General features: G+C 43.2%; 1 protein-coding gene across 1 annotated transcript; it reads right to left on the reverse strand.

Moving 5' to 3' along the window:
- Window positions 1–1,994: 1,994 nt before the first annotated feature.
- PDPR (pyruvate dehydrogenase phosphatase regulatory subunit) lies at window positions 1,995–21,358 on the reverse strand. The gene is made up of 17 exons (XM_009704095.1): window positions 21,132–21,358; window positions 18,609–18,742; window positions 17,536–17,617; window positions 17,280–17,443; window positions 16,163–16,284; window positions 15,315–15,432; window positions 13,818–13,967; window positions 10,853–11,045; window positions 9,193–9,317; window positions 7,424–7,579; window positions 7,195–7,328; window positions 6,653–6,801; window positions 5,203–5,315; window positions 4,742–4,836; window positions 4,000–4,089; window positions 3,539–3,721; window positions 1,995–2,654 (listed from the first exon to the last, which is right to left on the reverse strand). The coding sequence occupies exons 1-17, from the start codon at window positions 21,356–21,358 to the stop codon at window positions 2,250–2,252; spliced, it is 2,640 nt and encodes an 879-aa protein (XP_009702397.1). The 3' UTR covers window positions 1,995–2,249.
- Between the last annotated feature and the right edge of the window lie 285 nt (window positions 21,359–21,643).

A 21,643-nucleotide genomic window follows, 5' to 3' on the forward strand; every position in this document is an offset into this window, starting at 1 on the left:
ATCTCTGCCTACAGCAGCCAGGCAGAGTACTCTTGGCCGCGAGATCACAAAAAGCTGTCCTACTATGTCACTGCATTTCAGAGACCAGGGAATTTTTGCATGTCAATTCAAAAATAAGTTTGAAATCCCTGAAGAGGTCACACACTACAAAGAAATTCACCATTCACAAAAGAGAGCGCGCTTGAAGAAGTGACATCTACGTTCAACCCGCTACACCGCATGCTCAAATCCTTAATTCTCTTGCACCCTTTCCCAACTCTCCACTCCTCGGTTTCACAGCTTCCATATCACCCTGGATGGGGGAACTTGCTCTGACAACCTCTTTTAAGGCGTAAAGGTTTTGGACTTTCACCTTTGCTGCCTTAGGGCCATCTGACTCCTCCTGCATGCTGAGAACATGCGGATCATGAACTGGCAGACCACAGACTCGACTGAAGGCATGACCTGAAGCAACAAAAGCAGCAGGAAGCAAACTTAAAACAAGAACCAGGAAAGGTTTTGAGCTCATATTTACACTGCTGATGCTCGTCATTTAACTGGAAAAGAAAGTGCCCAAAAAAGGTTCTAGATCATAGAGAAAATGTTCATCATGGCTGACAGGGCAGATATCAGTGCAAGGTTGTGTCTGAACTCCAGACAGAAAGATGCTGCAGCAGAAAGACCAGGAGGGTGGCGCAGAGGCAGGGAAAACGTTTAACACCTCTTTTTTTAAGTAAATAAAGAGAATCTTTGCTTTTGATTGTGCTCACAGTGGGAAGAAGAAAAAGGAGAAGATGTAAATGTGTGCAATACAAGTCAGCATCCCCCCACTTCTTTACTTTGCCATCAGTGTTTGAATCACTGTACTCTGACACTTGAAGAAGGGGTGAATCCCAGTCACGCTGTCTGCAGCATCTGTATGAGGAGCATGATGCAAAGACCTTCGCTGAAGGAAAGCAGTTTATAACCCCACTGCCACACTCCCTTCACTCCCCCTATTCAGTCCCTTCAGCTGAGGTACTACCACAAGAGAGAAGTAAGTGCAACAGATTTGAGAAGAAAAACAGAAAACAACTTCTCGAGTCCAGCAGGAGCTGCTGAGATGCTTCCTCACCACCAGAAGAAAAGCCAGTGTTTCTTGCAATACTGCCAGCACCACAGGTCAGACAAATGCTGGGGCTTTTCCGCTAATTTCAAAATAATCACAGGCAGCTAAAACCACAAGATGTTGTCCCCTCCTGCTGCTCAAGTTCCCCTATACAACCAACCAAAATTCCAAACCAAGTTCTACATGAACCTTGCCAGACGAGCTTGACCAAATCACACGAACAAGAGGAATTGAAAGAAAATCACCAAAGAGATTGTACACTGTGCAGCAGAAACGGAAGCAGCATTTCAACACTGCTATTAACACTAAACATTAATATCTGTAGTTAGAAATCAGTATTTTTGCTAATAAAAAACCCCCAACAAATCCCATTCCTTTACAGAAGTGAAATGCACCTGTTGATCTTCAATTATGTTTATAGAAGGCCATTCAGCTTGAGTGACGCCATGCAAAAAACCCAGTCCCAACAACAACAAACTTACCAGCGCTACTGTCATCTCAATGATCTGATGATTAAATCTACTTGACTCCCTATCAAGGGAAAAAAGAAAAAAAAAAAAAAGGGTGGACAAAGAGGGGGCAGTGACAGGCTGGACTGTACCAAAACCCGTCTCTTGGCTGCTGCTCACACAACGCTATGTCTCGTGCCAGTGAGGTAGCTGATCGTTCTATTGCTGTGTGCATTGACACATCGAACCCTCTACAACGTGATATGCAGAGAGCAGGGTGAAGTCACAGCGTTGATCTGAACGACAAGGCAGCAAATACCTGCTGTCCCATGTCTTAGGTTGGAGAGGAGAGAGGAAGGGTGTAGTCCTTCAGGGGTTCACCTGAACCCTTCCCATCACCATAAGGCTAGGGCCTCTGGTGGGGTTCACTCCTGTACGGGCTTCTTCTGGATGCCTGCTCAGCACTGTGCTTCATCCACTGGGGTACAGGGGAGCCTGGCAAGCAAAGGGTTAAAGGAGGGAGACAGACAGGGCTGAGAAAGCTTGAAAATTAAAGTTTTAAAATATACAAAATGTAACACACTGGAAAAAGTTTAAAAGTTGCAAGACAAGAAAGGAAAAGAAAGAAATATATGGGGTGAGGAGAAAGGACTGGAAGATGGTGGGAGAAGACTCCAGCTTGGGAAAAGGAGCGAGTCAGGCCTAAGTCAGCACTACTCCCTCTGGTAGCCACTCAGTTCCACCTCATCCTTGCGGCGACGGTGCGTGAAGAGGGAGCTGAAGGGGTAGAGCTTGGCTTTGGCCTGGAAACGCTGCCCAGCAATGTCGATCTCATACTCGCCCTGGTTGATGAAGTCAGTTGTCACCACCAGCTCTTCTCCTGTTTTCTCGTCAAAGTGCTGCACAAAGCCGAGGCAGACGTGGCGCTCCAGAGTGTAGCTGTAGGCGCTGCTGGTGGTTTTGCCCACGTAGCGGCCGTTGCGGAAAATGGGCTCCCCCCACCAGGGCCAGAGGTCCATATCTGTGTCATGGTCCTCAAGAATGAACATGGTAAAGCGCTTGTACACACCGTTCTGCTTCTGTTCCAACAGCGCTTCCTGGCCAACAAACTGCGTTCCCTGTGGAGAAAAGGAAGCATCAGCTGATGAAAGGAACACGAATGGTAGCAGCTGCTGAGTTCTAGCAGATAAGCTTACTGACACAAGGTGAATTTGTGCTCGGAACTCATGCCCTGTCAAGACAGGCTGCTTCTATACGCAAGAAGCCCAGCTCAGACAGAAGCCTTCCTGTCATGTTTGTTGTTCCAGATGTTAAAAGACACAAAAGCATTTCTGAAGTGGGCTTTAAAAACATCCATTCTAATTTTCACTGTAGTGAAAACCATGTCACCATTCTAGTTCTCGCCATTTTTCTGGTTCCGGAAGTCTATCACGTTTTATAAACCAGAGGGAAACTGTAACAACATACAAAATTTGTGTCCTTAATCACTATATTCCCTTCGCTAAATTATTTGATACAAGCATTTGTTTTGGCTCATGCAAAGATGTGAGAAAGAAGACAAGCAAGGGACAGAGATGGCACCTGCCACCATAACAAGCAGGATACAACTCTATGCTGTTCTATGTTTTAATAAAAATAGGGAACTCCTCTGTTTTAGTGAAAATAACGCACACCTCCTCTTGGCACCTATCCTGATATTTAACTTCATCAAATGCCACTTGGTGCACACACTGGCTTTTGCTTCATCTGGGAAAAGAGCTGGGAGAAACACCCACCTGTAAGGTAAACAGGACCCTCCACTACACCTAGCATTGTACCCAGGAGCAACACAGGACACTACAGAGATCCCTGCAATACTGCCCAGGAAGGAAGACAGAATACTTTTGATGTTTCTAGCACTTTTTTGAAGTACAAGAATGTAAGTTACATTTACGCACTGCACACAGTTCCATCAAAAAACCCAATACCATTCAGTACTGCTCTCCCACCCAGGGTGGTGTACCTTTTCCAGCTTGACCTGGAACTCGCGTCCACACTCCATAGGAGTGGTAAAAGCATCCAGATCCTGGCCCCAGAACGCAAAGAACTTCTCAACGCGCAGGCTGCGGAGCGCGTAATAACCAGCATTCCGAATCCCGTACTTCTGTCCCATGTTCATCACCTCGTTGTACACGTGAAGGGCATACTGCAAAGGAAGGGTGAAACACAGAGCTGCGGAAAAATACCAGGAGAGATCAACAGCTTGTGGCACCACCATGGATGTTATTGAGCCCTGCCGCTGAAGCACAAGAGGTCTGCCCAACTGGAATGCAATACAAAGCAGGGAAACTCCCCCGGTGTCGGCAGGCAGCTTTCCCATGGTACAAACCAGACATTTCATTACCCTGAGCCACCTTGGAAAGTGTTTCTGATTATGCATGCCAGCAACTGTTTTAATTAGCTAAGGCTACAGTGTACTCTTACCTCTATGGGGATATAAAGCATGAATCCAGGTTCTCCTGTGTGAGTGATACTCATCACACGGATGCCATTAGCATAGCCCACGCTCATCTCCTGCGGAATCAGAGGGGGTGAAATCACCCAAACTGGAACACAGCACAGAGATCCAGGAGGAGCGCAATGCGTAACGCAAACCACACTGGCCAGCCCTCCCTCCCCTTCCTCACTGCAGTTCACTACCGACACATACTTGCAAAGAATTTAAATTTAAAAATTCAAATAGCTGTCACATTATCCAGACTTCTTAACCACTTCGTGACATTTGGCAACAAGCCTTGGAAGTAGGTCAGGACACAGGCTTGTATTCTAGATACAAGACAGAAGTTGAATAGCAGCTACCTGCTCAGCCTTTTAACATGACAGGAGACAATGACTCCCGAGTCACCGATCCCAGCTGCCCCTCTGACTGACAGCTTCATAACTGATTATATGAAATATGCCAAGATATCAGACGGTGCCAAGCCTACAGTGAGTGGAATATTGAAAACAAATGCGTATTCACCTATATATTTAGCAAGCAGAACCCGAAGAGTAGTTGAAGTGAGCCTAGCGAGTTCATTTCCAACCCAGCTCAGTGACTGCAGTAAATCTGTATGTAAATCTAAATTCCCCTCCAACTACTCAAAAGAATTTTTCCCCTCCTTCCACATATGCTTCAAAAAACGTAGCAGGGTGAGGAGGAAGGAAGCACAGTCACTCCACTCACCTTGCAAAAGAGAGAGGGAAAGTGTTCTGGAGTTATCGGGGCATATGACAACTCTGACAAGACATCCACTGCACGGGGGCCGATGAGATTGAGAGCTGAAGGGGGAAGATGACAGTATTAGGGTGAGACTACAGAAGTCTTGCCCTACATCTAACCTGCATATGCACATGCCCCAATTTCTAAAGTCCTAGCATTTGCTGAACTAAGAGGTACGTTTACATTTAAGAACAGAGGAAAGAGTCATTAAACTCTCTCTCCTGACAGTTCACAGGAAAGGAAAGCTGTTTTCCAGCTCATGGCTTGCTAGAAGGAAGTCTCTGAAGTGCTGTTTTCATCCAACTGTTTGGAAAGGAGACCCAGTCACCACTCTAGACACTTTAAACAATGAATTGGCATGCAGCACAAGACACCACTTGTGATTTCAGGCTGTATAAGGAGGTCTGTTTGCAGTGATTTCTTACCCGTGTACTTCCAGGTCACATCTTCCATGGTCAGGTTGCTGTCATCGGGCAAGCGGTTCTTCAGCCAGGCCCAGCAATGGACTTGTTGGTCAGTAGGGGAAATCATGAAGAAGCTGGAACAGACAAATTGAAACCAAGAAACAATGAACGGACAGCCACAAGACAATTCAGTTCATTCTTTGTCCACGAACTACTGGAGCCATTCAGCAGCTTCCAAGCTAACGGGAGACCAAAACAAGCTGGTTTGCGAAAACCACAGCTAAAGTGTCTGGATCAATGCCATCACATCTGTCACGACAAGAAAGCTCAGCCTTCCTGAGTTAGCAGTAGTCTGGTGACAAGAAGTGACTAGAAGGGGAACACAGACAGTTCTACAGAAAGTTCCCCGGGTATCTCAAAAGTCACAGTCATTTTGCAGAAGGTATTCGCAGCTCTTCACAACCAGTGATTCTGTCCATTCTGACAGTCAGAAGAGCCCTTGGTTCACACAGCAATTTCTTGTTTCAGCAAAAGTCTTTTCAAACACAATGGCGGTTATTATTAACGGTTTCCAAAACCAGAAATCCACTTGATGTGTGAAAATGAGCTACTTGTTGTGTAAGTCTCTTTCATCCAAACTGGGAGTTAAAGTACATTACTGACAGAGATAACATCTGCAGAAACAACTAGGCAAGGAGAAAAGCTACTGTTTCGCACAGAGAAGGACAATGCATGAATGCAATACATGAATGCAGACAGAAGAGGAAGAGAAAGAAAAGCTGTTTCTAACCAAAAGAGCAGCAAAGGAGAATGCTTTCACACCAATACAATGAAAGCACACATAGAAAATGGTCCAGAGAAATAAAACCAACATTCAGCTAGGACATGCATGTGAAATTTTGAAAAATGAGAAAGCTTTTTTATTAAATGCCAAAGAGAACCCAAACTGTTGAGTCTAAGGATAAGATCCTGTGATCACATTAGTTTGCACCAGAGCGCACAAAAAAAAGAACCATGAGAGACCGCAGAGCTGAGAATTAGAGTACAGATACCGCAACAAAAGTTGAAATCATCAAAAAGTAGTATTTTCAGCATGGAATTCCAATGAGGGGACTGGCCAGGAACCAATGAGGAACAGTTTGGTTTGCACTTTAAATGATTACCTAAATTCATAAACTCTAACCACTGCTGAAAACAATTTGTCTTTTAATTGAAAAATTAAACATCTGAAAGCCTAACATTTTGTAGAAATGTATGTTCATCTGTAGTCCCAGAAAAAGGCGTATTTTCCCCAATATTGCTAAATGCAGGAGCTCCCTCTCATTTGTGTTACTGAATTAGGGAAATGGAGAACCAAGACTTTTCTTTTTTCTTTACAGAGGGGAAATAGCTTTATGATCTCCATTAAGAGGTTCTTAAAGGCTCTTAACACCCAAAGGGTGATGGATAAAGATGCTGTCTACGCACCTACCTGCGTTTGCTCAATCGTGCAATGCTGCAGTCATTCTCATAACCTCCTTTCTCATTAAGCATGCCTGTATGCACAACATGCCCAACTGGAACATCCAGGTCATTTGAGAAGAGATACTGCAGACTCTCCAGGGCCTGGTCTCCTGTGGACTACATGAATTAAAAGGGAGAGAAAGTCAGGCAAGCTGTCTCAGCAATACAAATCCACTGGGGCAGTTGAAGATCGCATCAACGTCCTGGCCCAAATTCTTTCAATTTGTAATGATAGTGACACTGATGTCTCGAGCGTAATAAGATACAATGGTGACACAGTGCTGGAGGTCAAATGCTATTTATAGACTAAGCTGGTATTTCTATAAACTGGGCCTTTGACAGACAAAAAGCAATCTATGCTAAATATTGTGGTATGACCTGGATTTGGTCATACAGCTTGACTTCCTCTATCTACCCTCAATAGAACACAGAGATTTTTGTGAAAGCAGTCTTAATAAACTAAAGGCGACCTTTACCAGGCTGATGTTTTGTCGCTTCCTAGGTACTCACACTTATTTCAAACTTGGTAAAAGATGACATATCAATGACACAAACTGCTTCCTTACAGCACTTGACTTCGGAACCCACAATATCAAACCAGTCTGGTTTGTAAAAGGTTTTGCTCTGATCCAAATCCAGCAGATCTAATGTAAAGAAGAATCAAAGGGACAATTCATAAACTGGATGATCTTGCATAGACCAACACGGATGCACTAGGCAGAGGAAAATATGATCTCACCTTTCCCAGGTGGGACAAAATACTTGACTCTCTCAAATCCGTGCTTCTCCATCCACCTAGCTCCCTGTGCATCTAGACGGTCGTACAATGGCGACGTACGCAGCTGCCTGCCAGTCTGGAAGTCCCAACGGGGAACTTTCAGATCACACATGAGGGCTGCAAGGGTCAGAAAGATCCATTATTAGGCAAAGCGATTATCTAAAATTTTCTTCCAGATTATCAATACTTCCCAATATCTGAACCATTAACAAAATTCCCTCAAAACAGTTCTGACCTTCCTTTTCTGCTTTTGAAAATTGACAAATCTGTTTTTGAATAGCTATAGACAGATCAAAACAGAGTGACAGTATTTCCACCGAATGCTTATATTTATAGTTACTTGTGGTCTCATGACAATACTGCCAAGATAACAAAAACTCTCTGTTTTTCATGAAGTCATGTTGACTAGCATTAATTATGCATGATTCTTCCCCGACAGCACACTACATCAGACACTTACCATTTTGACAATACTAATGCTGGGGTAGGCAGCCCACAGCTAAAAGGATCATCTAATTCACCTTCTTAAATATTGGTAGTTCAGTCTTTTCTAATTATTGAAGCTTTTCCAAATGGCTCCTCTACCTTTTCAGCCAATACAGAATATTTTTATTTAGAAAACAAGTTACCTTAATAAATGTTCAGCATCCTCCCTGGTTACCAGTGGGGAGTAATAACTCAAGGATGCTCGAATAACTTCTTTATAGATGTTGAATTTCTACATAGGTCATAAACTGCTTAAAACTGAAGATGAGCCAAATATTTCTTACTGAATACTTCTATTGGTTTTGCCTCATAGCTAATGATGTAATGATTTTATTGGCATTATCTGGTAGTGGTACTCCTGAAAGAGTGGGCAGAGGGAAGAAGAGATTAGAATAGGAAGATAATACTGCAGAAACTGAACATAGTACTTGTCTCGTAAAAACTAGAGTGATTCTGTAGCTATCAGAATCAAGATTTGTATTGGAAAATAACTGCAGAATAATGCTAAGAGTATAAAGTGATTTTTCTGGGAGCATGGTGAAAGTATAAGGTTTTTATTTCCTGGATATAGCACCCAAACACGTTTTTAGTTTAGACTTGGTATTCAAAATAATTGTTCCTGTTCTGCAACTTGTGGAGTACTTCATATTATATTTGAAACTTGAAAAGAAGTTGTCCACATTATCTCAGGCCAGACAATCAAACAATAGGAGGAAACTAAGTATGGCTTCAGACAGGAACAATGACATCTCAAATCTATTCTGCAAAGTATTTATTGCAAACTTTGACAGGAGAAAGCAGAATATGTCTACAAAGACTTCCTGAATGATGCAAGATAACTGGAACACATGCTGTTAAGGTGGAAGTAAAGGTATTTCCACACTGTAATGATGTGCATAGAATAATAATGTTTGAGATGGCTTAATATTCCCAGTTAAGACCTTGGTATTGTTTTATTAGCCTGGAGTCCTACAAATTTTCCCATACCAGAGGCAAAGCACAGAAATAGGACAGAGCACAGTACCAACAGCATTTGTTTAAGAAAAGTTAATAAGAACATTGCTAATACAAAAAAAAACCCCATCCTTTTCCTTCTCCTGGGAAGAGGTTGTACTGCCACAAAGGAGGCCAGGAAGAAGGAAAATGGTTCTTGGAGTGATGACAGAGGAGAGACAGTGCAGCAAAGAGCAAAGCGGAAAATCCTGGCCATCCTGGCCAACACTGAATGCAGAGACCTCACTTACGCATTACTTCCATCACACGGTGACGGAGGAAAGTGCGACTGCTCTGAAGGGTGCCAAAACGTTTCAAATCCAGAGGCCAGACATTTTCTGATGGATACCCATCTACCATCCACTCTGCCAGGTACCTGATGGAAGAAGTCAAGAAAGACTGAGATATTAGCCAATGTCTTAAGGGAAAGAAGCTTTGAAGTCAGAGCAAGGCAATTTGGACATGAAAATTTCTTGTAGTAGGGAGAGAGAAGACAACTAACGTGGCATTCTAAATACCAGCCAAATCTGTAAGGTTTCCCTTTATAAAACCCATCCACCAGATTTCCAAATTATTCATTTCCCATTAGGATGAAACATACAGGGCAGCAGGAAGTTAAGGACACGTGGTAAATGAAGCCAGAGCCTGGCTGACACTGTCAAGTCCTCGGGCTACGCCACAAAAGGAGGTGCCAAGTACATTTAGGTTGGAGTTAGGAGGCTGATTGCATTGTCATTTTTCAGTACCTGGTGTAGGCTCAGCCACAAATCATCAGTGACAGCATTCATTTCAGCACGAGGTGCCAGCCAAGTTATGTTTAGCTATACTTCTAGCAGTGAAGGAGGAAGGCATGCTCCAGAGCTAAAGGACAAAGGCAGCTCAGACCAAAGCAGAGCAGAAGGATCTGTTCACAGTCAGTAAACAGAAAAACAAAGGGGTTTGAGACTGATCATTAAAAGTTACACTAGCAAGCTAAGCTGCTGATCTTGAGGCTGTGGCAACAAATCGACATAGTGCTTTTACCCTCAGAAGTTACTTCGATTCTTAGAGAACCTCACCACAAAGATTCTCTATATTTTATATGACAAAGGAGAAAAAAATAAATTCTGAGTTGCTTCCCTGGTGAGTTAAATTATTAGGCAACGGACAGAAACTAGTGGAGACAAATGCAGATACTAACACCTGCCACGAAAAATGAGCAGCTTGTTAAGAAGGCTGTATGGCAGAAGGGATGCTGGGTTGCCAAAAGCAAATGGCAATCAGAGGGAGCGATGATCATTCTGCAAGCAACTTTGCTGCTGGGATCACACTTATCTGCCTGTCAAAGTATTTGCATTAACACAGGAACTTGATTTTACTGGGAAATGGTTCCATCCCTAGCTCACTGGCAGAGGACAGTCTTTACTGGCAGCACTGGCATCACATATGCGGTGCTTCATCTGCATCAGATTCACTCTGCTTTCAGAGAAATTAACTGCTGTGTCAACTTGAACGATCTAAGGACTTCAATCAAATAATAAATTAAAGGGGATCACAGAGTACAGAAGACAAGGGAATATATGCTTTGCTAAGCTTTTATCTCTTCCCAGTAGATAAAAAAATCGACCAGTTAGCTTTAAGGAAGCTTATTTGATCCCCAGCAGGCTGCTCATCACCGAGACGTGACGCCTGAGGAGAGGTGTGCAGGACAGGAGGAGAGTCCAACACAGATTTGGAATACACAAAGGAGAACACAATCAGAACATGGCAACTGCTCCTCTCCTTCACTCAAGTTGGAAACGAAAGAGGAGTCTTTGTCAGAGAGGAGGTAACAAATACTGACCAGAACATTCTACACAGAAGGATCACCTAAGCAGTTTCTTTTCTTGGTTAAAACCTTACTTACACACGTAACAGTGATAAAGCACTTACTTGCCTGCTCCCCCACCATATGAGATACCAGCTGAGTTCATGCCAGCCAGAACAAAGTAGCCCCGCACGGTGGGTGACTCTCCCATGATGCACCGCATATCTGGCGTGAAGGACTCGGGGCAATTCACTAACTGCATGATCTGCAGAGCCTCCAAATCCGGCATCCTGCGCAGAAGGGCACTCAGAAGTGGCTCTACGACCCAAGACGAACAAAAAAAGACAAAAAGTCACAGTCTTCAGTCTCGATGCATTTCAGCTACTTCACCTTCAAACTGGACAGCACAACAGAGGCACACTGTTATCTGAACAGATGGAAATGCTTCCATGTTTCAATACAGTTGCAGGATAAACCATTTACCTGCTGGAATCAAACTACTCGAGAAGGATCACGCAGCATAGCATAAAAGCAGCCATACTAATCCAAACCAAAAGCCCAGTATTGTTTTCAACCATGCAAGAGTGTGTTCAGTTTTGTTAGGGAAAACAATAGGAATAGACATCAAATAGATACCTAGCGATGAATAAGAACAGGCAAATCTGTATGATGTTTGTTCCACACACTCTGCCAGCATCCACTTACCATCAGCTCCAAGGATTTCCTAAAAACCTGATACGTTTTCCCCCTTTAGTAACCCCTAAATCGATCTCTCTTCTAAGTACTTGACCAGTCTTCCCCAAACTCATGAAAACATCCTACAGACACTGACAAGGCGTTCCACATGTTTAGTATTTTTTGTATGAGGAATCACACACCTCCTTTTGTTTTGAAATTCACATTCAATTAACTTTTTTTGATGCCCAGTTGACATAACAGAAGAGACAGTGAACAGGAGATCCTCATCTATCCTGTCCAACTCATTCAAGATTTCACAGACCTCTGCTAATTTCCTTTCTGTCATCTCTTTTTCCCAGCCCACTCGGTCATTCCTCACTTGGAAACTGTTCCAAGCTTTGATCAGCCTCTTGCTGCTCTTTCACCAGGGCTTCTCTAGTCATACGATACCCTCTGGAGATAGGAAGCCTAGAACCACAACTAGTATCTGGCAAACCAAGGATTTAGTGTCGCATAATGATTGTGTTTGCTGCTCCTTTCTGAATAACTCCTGATTTTGCTTTGACTACTACCGAGCTGATGTCTTCACAGAACTAATACAACCCTAAGGTAAGTTCAAAGCTCATCATTTTGTTTAGTGAAAATAAGACCATCCCCACACACTCCCACGCACTTGCGTCACTTCACATTTATGGTCACTGAATTTCCTTGCCGCTTCGCTGCCCAGTCACGCTGGAAAGGTCCTTCGGCAATTCTCTGCAGTCTGACATTTCAGAGCGTTAATAAAGGGCTAAGCTACCTACTTTGGTTTTCTTGCCCAGAAGTTACCTCTGCATAGTACTTCAGATAAAAGCCCTCAAGATTCAGCACTAATAACACTCCTCAGCTTTACACATAAGGGGTAAAACAATCAGATCTCACATTACCTAAGAAGTTACAAACAGAAACGGTCTTTCTGACCTGTTCTTTCCCTTCCCTCTCTCATGCACTAGAATTCCAGAGTGAGAGCGTGCAGTTACAGATGGTTTTTTTCTTGTTGATAAAAAGAGGGATCAGTGTTAGATTTGTTCTCATATCCAGCCCAACATTTAAGCAACTGTATAGGCTATTTTAAAATCAAAAGGTGTTCCAACAAAAGAGATCAAAGCAGTAACGCAAGAGCTCAAACCACAGGAACTGCAGCCTTAGAAAAGGATCAAATATTGGCTGAGTAAGCCCTGACTCTGCTCAACTGTTCAGGATGTTTGAACTGATAAAAGGGTAATGCTGGAACATCGCACGCAGTTGGCTTCTGAAACTTGGGCAATTTGTGGGTGCCAGCAAGCAGTGCCTTTTCATTTCAGCAGTACCTAGAAAACGAAAAAGGAACTGGGTGCAGAGCTTGAGCAACTCATTAGTGAGTCAAGCAAGTCTGTAGGCATCTATAGATCTAAAAACCTTTAGCATATGCCGGCACAAAACTGCACCCCATCCTGGATCTACCCCATGGAGCTTAAACTTTTATGGCATCAATATGGTATCTCACAGAAATGAAAGTAAAATTAATCAGTTTAACCTGGGGAGTAGCTGGAGGAACATACCAGCACTGCAGAAAGAAATCAGTGAAAATCCATCTGTGCCTAGGGTCACACACAGAGGCATGCATGTTCACAAGGGATGCAAAGAGCTCTGACACAACGGAAAACTGGATCCCTGAAAAAAGGGCAAATTTGAAGATGAGAGGGCACACACAAACTTACCAAACATAAAAGAAGGAGAAAAAAAAAAGGGGGGGGACTCACAGACCATGATATGTTCTTTCCTACAGAAAGAGTTCTCCATATAAAAGTACATACAGAATATAAAATAGAATCAAATAAAATGGGAAGAGAAAAACAGAACATTTGGAAAAGAATAAACCACCACTGTCAATAGTGGGAAGAAGTCTGGGAAGCAACAATACCAAGTTCTGTCCACAAAGCAACCGCCACCATTGGAAATGGACTTGGCAGTCGCTGCTGAAGAGAGCTGCAGAAACAACATACCACGGCTACATGGCAGGTCATGTTGATCTACAGCGTCACAAGAGGAGCAACATGTGGCACTGACAGTCAAAGATCAAACGGAAGAAGAGTGCTGCAAAGTTTATGTAGTACCTCACTGAACTAGAGGAAATTAATATATGCTGAGGGTTAGCGGGTGTTTTTTAAACACCATACAGATACTGACGTAGTCCGTGGTAAAGGAGTTTTATGCAAATGACTGACAAATGAAGAGATGAATTAATTTGAGAGAACGTTCACCTTCCCCACACCTTTCAGGTAAAGGCAGACACATGCTAGCTGGTCAACAACAGCCTGCATTGCTGCCAACTCTGCCTTCTGCTGAAGCCACACGTTTCATTGCTGTGGGAATCTTTCTTCCCTCACATACCAAAATGATCCCAGTCTTCTTGAAGGTTCTGAATTTCCAGCTGATTCCGTCCCTCTGTGAAGAGAGGTTTGGGATTTTTCTCAAAGCCTCCCGAGAGGATGCCACCTTGCCAGTTGCGTATGTAGATCCTGCCATCTGGGTCTACAATAGCTGCAGAGGAAAGAAAAGAGGTGGGAAGGGAATTGAGAGAAGGGATAGTGGTCTCAGGCTGTTGTTCCACAAACACCAACGAGGGGGTCTGGTGACAGGCTGGGCCAAGCTAGTGGCCTCCTGACACGAGAAGTGACAGCCTCAGTCCCCCAACCCCACACTTTCACACCATTCTCTGGTTCTCACGTGACACCTTGGTGGGTCAGCTTAGATTCCTAAACCAGCGTTAACTCCCATCACAACCATGCATGCTAACTTTTGGGTAGCACAGTAGACCAAATAGAATCTGAAGAGCACTCAAGACAGCAGGACAGTGTTACCAGGAGTGGAAGGACACAAGAGGGAGTCAGATCCCTTGTGGCATCGATAAACTGTTATCTTGGCTTAGTTCGCACCCAAGACCAGACCTTCCACCAAGAGATGTCTTGCCCTCCCCTTCTTTCTCTTCCTATATTAATTTTAATGGGGATGCGTCACTGATCCAGTTTGCTACAGGCCACCAGCCCAAAGAGGGTGGGTAGCACTGGGGTGAGGACAAGCAGGCAGGTCTGGATTGCTTCTTCCAGTGGTAGTGTCAACTTGAAGCATTTATAATACTCCACCTGACATATTCCATAGCAATTGTTTTCCATATAGAGAAAAGCTGTGAAAATATATATATGTTGGGTTTTTTTTAATTACTCAGCCAAGTAAAAGCGAAGCACTCGGGGACTCTGGTCAGAGAGCTGAATTCCCTGGAATATATACATTACTCACTAGAAGCAGAAACTCTTGCTAAGGAATGAGAGTAAATAAGCAAAGCTTTCTACTTCCCAACCACAGTTTTCAAGCAGAAGGGCTTTTCTATAAGAGATCCAAAAGCCAGAAGATGAGGGAGGAGCAATTACCTCAAGTGTTTGGTTGCCCCTACAGCTCATAGACATGTAAATGCCATTGTTAAAGCCTTAGCTTCAGTTGGAGGAAAGGAATAGATGGGCCATTTGGGGACAGCAGCCTGCAAGGAAAACATAGTGCCAAGACGAGCACCCTGACCAGCCCACAGATGCAACAATCCAAGTCTCAGACACACCTACCAGTCAAGCTAGAGTCAAGGTCATTCTCCTGCTAAGTTGACAAACTCTGAAAATCAATTTCTGCAGCAAAAGCTTTCCCAAGAGTAAGGAAAGAGATTCTTTCTACCACTGAGAGAGGATATTCAGAGCAATTCAGCTACAATGTACTTCACAATCCCACATGAGCTGAGAACTGATAACCCTTAGTTGGCCTTTTATTCATAAACTATGCGTCACCTTGGAAAGCCAGATATAATTCACTGAGAAAAGTGAGGTAGAGCCAAAGAATCCTTACTTGGTAAGTTGCTTGCCAGAGGTTCCTTCAAAGGATGTGTCAGGAGGTAGAAGTGTTCGCAGGCATGGAGTGGGATATTGACTGGTTCCTCCCCAGAGTGGCCCAACTCATAGGCCCACTGAAATAAAAAAAGTGCAGGTTAGAATGCAAAAGAAGAACACTAACTCCAATAAAAAAGGCAGGACAAAAGCACAGGTCATCTCTGCGAGTTTGCTTTCATAAAAGACCAAGTAAGATTTGGTTCAGCCCTCTAAGCCTTAAACAGACACAGTTTTTTTTTCTTTTCTTAGAATCTGAACTGTTCAGGATAAAGACTGTTTGTTTTCCTGTTCCTCACACAAGATCTAGAAAAGCAGGGCCTTGATTCAAGACTAAGAAGTATCAACTTCCAATACAAAAGCAAAACAAGATCTGTACACCAAAGTCAACACTAGGCTCAGCCTCTAGAAGCAGAATAGTCTAGATTTAGGTGCCTGTACTGCTACAACCCCATACTAACAAGACAGCCAGCTGCTAGTTGAGAAACAGCAACTGTCAGAAAGGTGCAACCCCTAGAAGAGAGACTATGGGCAGAGCTGTACCAAGAAGCTGCAGGGTGCTCCTCAGCAGGTTAACATCCAGCTTTTGGTGCCAAGCAAACAGCAAGCACTGCTCTCCTGCTTCACACCCCTGCCAGGCTAAGAAGCTGAATAACACGACTTTGATCCACTCCAGTAAACCAAGCCAAAACACAAACTACAAATTTAAAAAAAGAGGAGAATAGGAGGAAAAAAAAACCCCAAAAAACCAAAGAAAACCTGAGGAAAGTGCACGTGTTCTTAACCATAGAAAAATTTTAATAATTCAACCTGGCCAGCACAGTTGACGAAGTACTGGCATTGAATCTGTCCTCTGTCGGTCTCGACTCCAGTCACATGACCCTTGTGGACTGAGACATGACTGACACTTGTCCGCTCATGAATCTGGACACCTGAAGAGGGCATAAGAAAGTCAGTATACCATAAGGCTTCTTTCTAATGTGTCAGGCTGCTAACATTAAACCCTTAAAGAGAAAATAAGCATTTAGGTTGAGTTTAAGACAAAATTTCTATTCTTGACCAAGTAATTCTTAAGTGAAACTCTGTTACTTACAAAATGTCATGCATACATTTTGTACATAATTTAAACGCTGAGACTGCGAAGAGCTACAGTACTTTTTCCCATGTGACAAACTGAGTGATAAATACGCTCTAGTATCAACAGCATGAAAAAAAAAGTCTCAACTATGGATTTCTTTCCAATACAATTCCTTTATGCAAAAAAGTCTGTAGTTTCAGATGGCAACACTGGTTCTTTTATGGGAAATCCATCATTTTGTGAAAAAATAACACTATGCATAAAAAGCTGGACTAAAAGAAACTAAGAGAGGTACCTTCCCATGTAGCTTCTTCCAAACTGATGAACTTTCATCCTTGATGAGCTTCCTCTCTGTTATCATATCTAACCTTTCTCCCACTTTTAGATCACTCCAAATTTGCCAAAGTGCTTGGCAAACAGCATTTATTACTACATTTCCAAACCCATTTCCAAAGCATATGCACCCAGTGAAATATTCCACAAGGACTCAGTCACACCTTTTCATTTGCAGGTAATTAACACTCTTTGATGTGTAATTTTGAGTCAGGTCCTACAAAGGATTGCTGTCACGATAGAAGAGTGTGTGCTTATTCAGAGAAATACATAACCAGTAAGGACAACAAACTGTCACTTGATGTATCTGTAAAGATCCATCATGTTAAAAAAAAGTCAGGCTGTTTTTTCAGGAAAAAATAGATTTTAGAGAATCTGAACCTTCTAGAAATAACCAAGTTTTGGTCTTCAGTGTTCAGTTAGAATACCAAAAGAGATGCAGAACATAATTTTCTTTTACAGAAAGAAGATAACTAGCATGCAGGAGAGCACTCTATAGATAAAAAAACCTCATACCATTCCATGAGGCAGCGGTTGCCAGAGCCAGACTCACATTGGCAGATGACACGAGTGCATCTTCTGGCACATACATGGCCCCCACAAGGTCATGGATGTTGATCAGTGGGTGGAGCTGTGCCACTTGCTTTGGGGTGATAATTTCACAAGGTATCCCCATTACACTGCCACAGAACATAAGGAAAATGCCATCATTAAGTCTTGCAGGAGAGCTGGTGCAAACTTAAGATCAGTTGTATGTCCTGCTTATACGTACTTCAGTGATGAAGCAATGCGTTTCAGAGAGATCAGTCGATCCTGAGTCTGAGCCAGCGAAATAGAGCCTGTCTTCACATACCCTATGACAATGACCAAAGTCAAGTCAGATTTGGACAGGATCTTGAATTCCTTTTAATCTCAGACCCATTGCTTTAATAGAATTGCAGACCTGCTGCTTCCACTACTCAGGAGTCTGGAAACACCAGATACTGAAATAACTTTAAACACTTAATCAGCTAGTAATTAAAAACTGCATTAGTCAACTTTTCAAAAAAGCAATTTAATTTTGACTTGTGTTCTAGCTCTACTACATTTACTCATGTTTATAAAAAGAAAATTAAACTTCACACATAGTACCTATTAAAAGAGAGAGAGGTTACTGGCAAAAAAGTGATCTAATAACTACTCAGAAGAATAAAACTTCAACTAATCCCAAACATTTTGTAACCCCACCACCTGGAATAGATTAACATTAATCTTCATCACAGGCACAGTTATTAAGCTCTGTTGCGTCTGACACATATCACAAGCCCTTGTCAGCAGCAAACTTTCAGTGACCAAGTTCTTCCTATCAGGTACACGCCTGAGCATACTGGAGGGAGAGGGAGGATTTCAACACAACATTTTCTCGTTAATTCCAGGGTGAGACAAGAGTGAGATACCTTGCTTTGCCTATGCTTTAGTGCTTCTGTTAACCACCTTCTCAAGAAGTGAATCGGTGCAGAAAATGGGCCACTTGCTCCAGTCACCGCAATATACTTTTTAGCGTCCTTGTGAAAATTCACCTACATTTGCCCAAGTTACAGCCAACATAAAAATCGTCCCAGTTTGCAGGTAGTCTCCCTTCGGTTTGCCCATCTGATACCCTTCTTCCCATTCCTCTGATTACATTAGTAACATCCCTTTGCATCTGATTCGGTCCAAATGTATCATTTTTGAACAGGAACCACCAATTCTTAAGACACTGTAAAATTACATACATATTTCAGTGTCAATACTTTGATTCAGTTTCCCAAAGATTACTCAATTATATTCAGCATATATTTATAATACTGATTATACTTTCAGTACCTGTTTTCACTCCCGTCTCTTGCTCCAGCTGCTGGTAGAGCTTGTTTGAATAGTCTGCCATCTTCAGCTCTATGGACAGGTGCCTGGCTGTGCTCACGATGCCAGCACAGAAGCGAGTGGTACCAGCAGCCAACCTGCAGAAGAAGTTGCAAAGAAGACCTCATCTGGCTGACCGGCGGAGAGATAAGCACTCCCCATCAGGCTGCTCCAGCAGCTCTGCTGACAACACAAACCAGACAGCAATCTCCCCCAAACCTGTCAGACCAAAAGCTGTAAGTTGGAAGAATGTTTTTCCTTTACCTCACTTTTGAAAATGCACTGTATTCCAAAATAATTTAACTAGTCCTAATCACCAAAATTTTTCAAAGAAAGCACATTGAAAAAAAAATTACCTTATGCTTAAGTCGACCTGCCTACCCGATTCTTTCTTTCTCCAAAGCAGGATTTCCCTCAAATGAAAATCAGCTTGGATTTGAGTCTTTGCAGTTTACAGTAAGAATAAGTCCCTCTTACTGCCACAGGTATGCACACATATTTCTTGTCCCTTTTTAAACTGCCCTTAAACCACTGTCCATCTAGCTGTTTGGTGAAGGGCTGCTGTAGAGATAGAAACCTATTAAAAACTCCACACAGCGTAGACAGGGGAAGAAAAGACAGTTAGATTTAAGCATCTCCCTCACAATCTGCTTCCACAATACTTCCAAGTCATCTTTCCTGCTGCTAAAGCAATCTTGCATTTTTCCACTTGTCTATGCAAGCCTTTGACAAGACTGCTTTTGGCCTAGTGTCTCCATATTCTCCCAGAAATTCAACCTAAGAATCAGTTGAGTAAGGTATTCTTTTTGTTACATCCCTACTCAGTGACAACAGGAACAGCTGAAGGATGGTCTCACCATGCCATGCTTCACATAAGATGTTTCTGTTAATGCAATGTTCTTCATTTTCCTTGAGCACACATACAGACTGAGCTTGTACGGCGTCTAACTCAAGGAAGATCTGTAAGGGGACATTCATACCCCGCTCCAGGCTAGTGACGATTACATTCCCTTACAAATGAAGCCTAGCACCGAATTTCACTCGCAAGGGCTCTGCTCACAAGGTCTCAGATGAGTCTACCCAATTTCCGCTCTTTGCAACTATAAAGACCCTGATACTACCCGCTTCCTGGCCATGCAAAGTCAAGGAATCACAGCTAATTATTCTTGATAGCAGCATCAGGCGGGAAGTTCTAAGCTAGACAGTAAATATTCTCAGTTCGGCACCTATTTAGGGTGTCAGAAGCTGCTGCAATGAACACCTCCTGAAACATTCTCAGTCCGGCACCTATTTAGGGTGTTAGAAGCTGCTGCAATGAACACCTCCTGAAACCCCTAAGTCTCAGCACTGCATCACACACAACGTCCTCAAACTCCTTAATGAAAACAACATGACTCTACCTCTGGAACAGAAATCTAAACAACAGGTAAGGGCTGCACAGTCAGCTTTCAACAGGATCTACGTACTCTGCTGCAGACCGCAGATCCAACTCGCCAAGGGGCTCACAGAGACTTGTATTCAGCCAAACTGTAACAGCCTCAGCTGTTTTACAGATAGGCACTAAATCCTGCAACAGACAGCGGATAATCTCAGCCTTTAACCAGTTTACAGGGTGATGTTTTAGCGACGTCTGCTTGTAACCCCCACATCTCCCACAATCTCTTTTGAGCTTTGCTAAGGGTGTAATACTTTACTAATGTCTTGCATCCTGCTTCTAAAGATGGTCAACAGCGGCTGGGATAATTTACGCAGATTTTTAGTTGTTAAAATGGTCCATCTTTGCCAGCTGCATCGTGTTTTACATGATTACCTGCAATTACGCCACAGCAGATGGGTATCTCCTGAATGAACTGTGGCCCATGGAAAACCCATGCCAGGGCAAAGTTCTCCTGACGGGAACTGCAGCCCATGGAGGACCCACACTGGAGCCCCGTACTGATTATACCCCCACCATTCACCCCCTGTGCTTCTTGGGGCCGAGTCAGGGGTAGAAGACCCTGGAGTGCAGGAGTGAAGTTAAGCATGGGAAAAGAAAGGTGGAGTTTTAACGTTTGGGTTTTGTTTCTCACTACCTCAATCTATTTTAACTAGCATGAGACAAAGTAATCCTTTAATTATTTAACATTAATTCTCCCTAAATAAAGTCTGTTTTGCCCACAGCAGTAAATGGTAAGCAATCTCTACGCTTTTATCTTGATCCAGGAGCTTTCTCAGCCTACTTTCTCGCTGTCTCACTGAGCAGGGAAAGGGAGCGGCTGTGTGGGAATTTGGCTCTTAACCAAGGCTAACCCACCACAGTCACACAAGGGATACCCCTCACCTTGCAGGTCTGCCCTGCGCTTGGGAAGAAGTAGTAAGGGTCGTCACTAGTGTTCAGTATTAGCTTATTCCATTGGTCCAGGTGAAGAGGTAGAAATAACACATTACAGCAGACGCTGCTATGCGTGGAAGTCCTGTTTCTTTGGTTCTGTTACCAGAAATCCTTACCTGCCCTGCTCAAGTAAGACTATATCCTTCCAACCCATCTTGGAAAGGTGATATGCCACGGAGGTGCCCATGATTCCACCACCACAGATGACAACCTGTGCCTGTGCTGGCAAGGAAACCGGGTGAGGTTCTGCTGTACTTGATGTACTTCGCTGGGAGCAGGTCATTCTTCTCCATTTTGGGTTAGCTGCCCGCCACCGGACATCTGACAGTAATCGGAGAAACATCCCAGCAGCTATTTGTCCGTTTTCTTAAAGCACCACCTAGATGTGTTCAGACGATAACTCAGTACCGCTCCTTCTAGAAAGGAAAAGATAAGAATCACATTACCACTTATCTTATTATATACAAGGTTGGCAGCGGCAAACATCACATGGTGCATTGGGTATAAGTGGACATGGGAAAGCTGATGAGTAAACAAACAGCAGAGCAGTTATTCAATCCTGAAACAACAGTCTTGCAATTAAGACTTAAACTTTGATCATATAATGGGTACAGAGCATTACACCTTC

This window comes from Cariama cristata, unplaced genomic scaffold (genome assembly GCF_000690535.1).
Source record: "Cariama cristata isolate BGI_N322 unplaced genomic scaffold, ASM69053v1 scaffold34287, whole genome shotgun sequence".
NCBI lineage: Eukaryota > Metazoa > Chordata > Aves > Cariamiformes > Cariamidae > Cariama > Cariama cristata.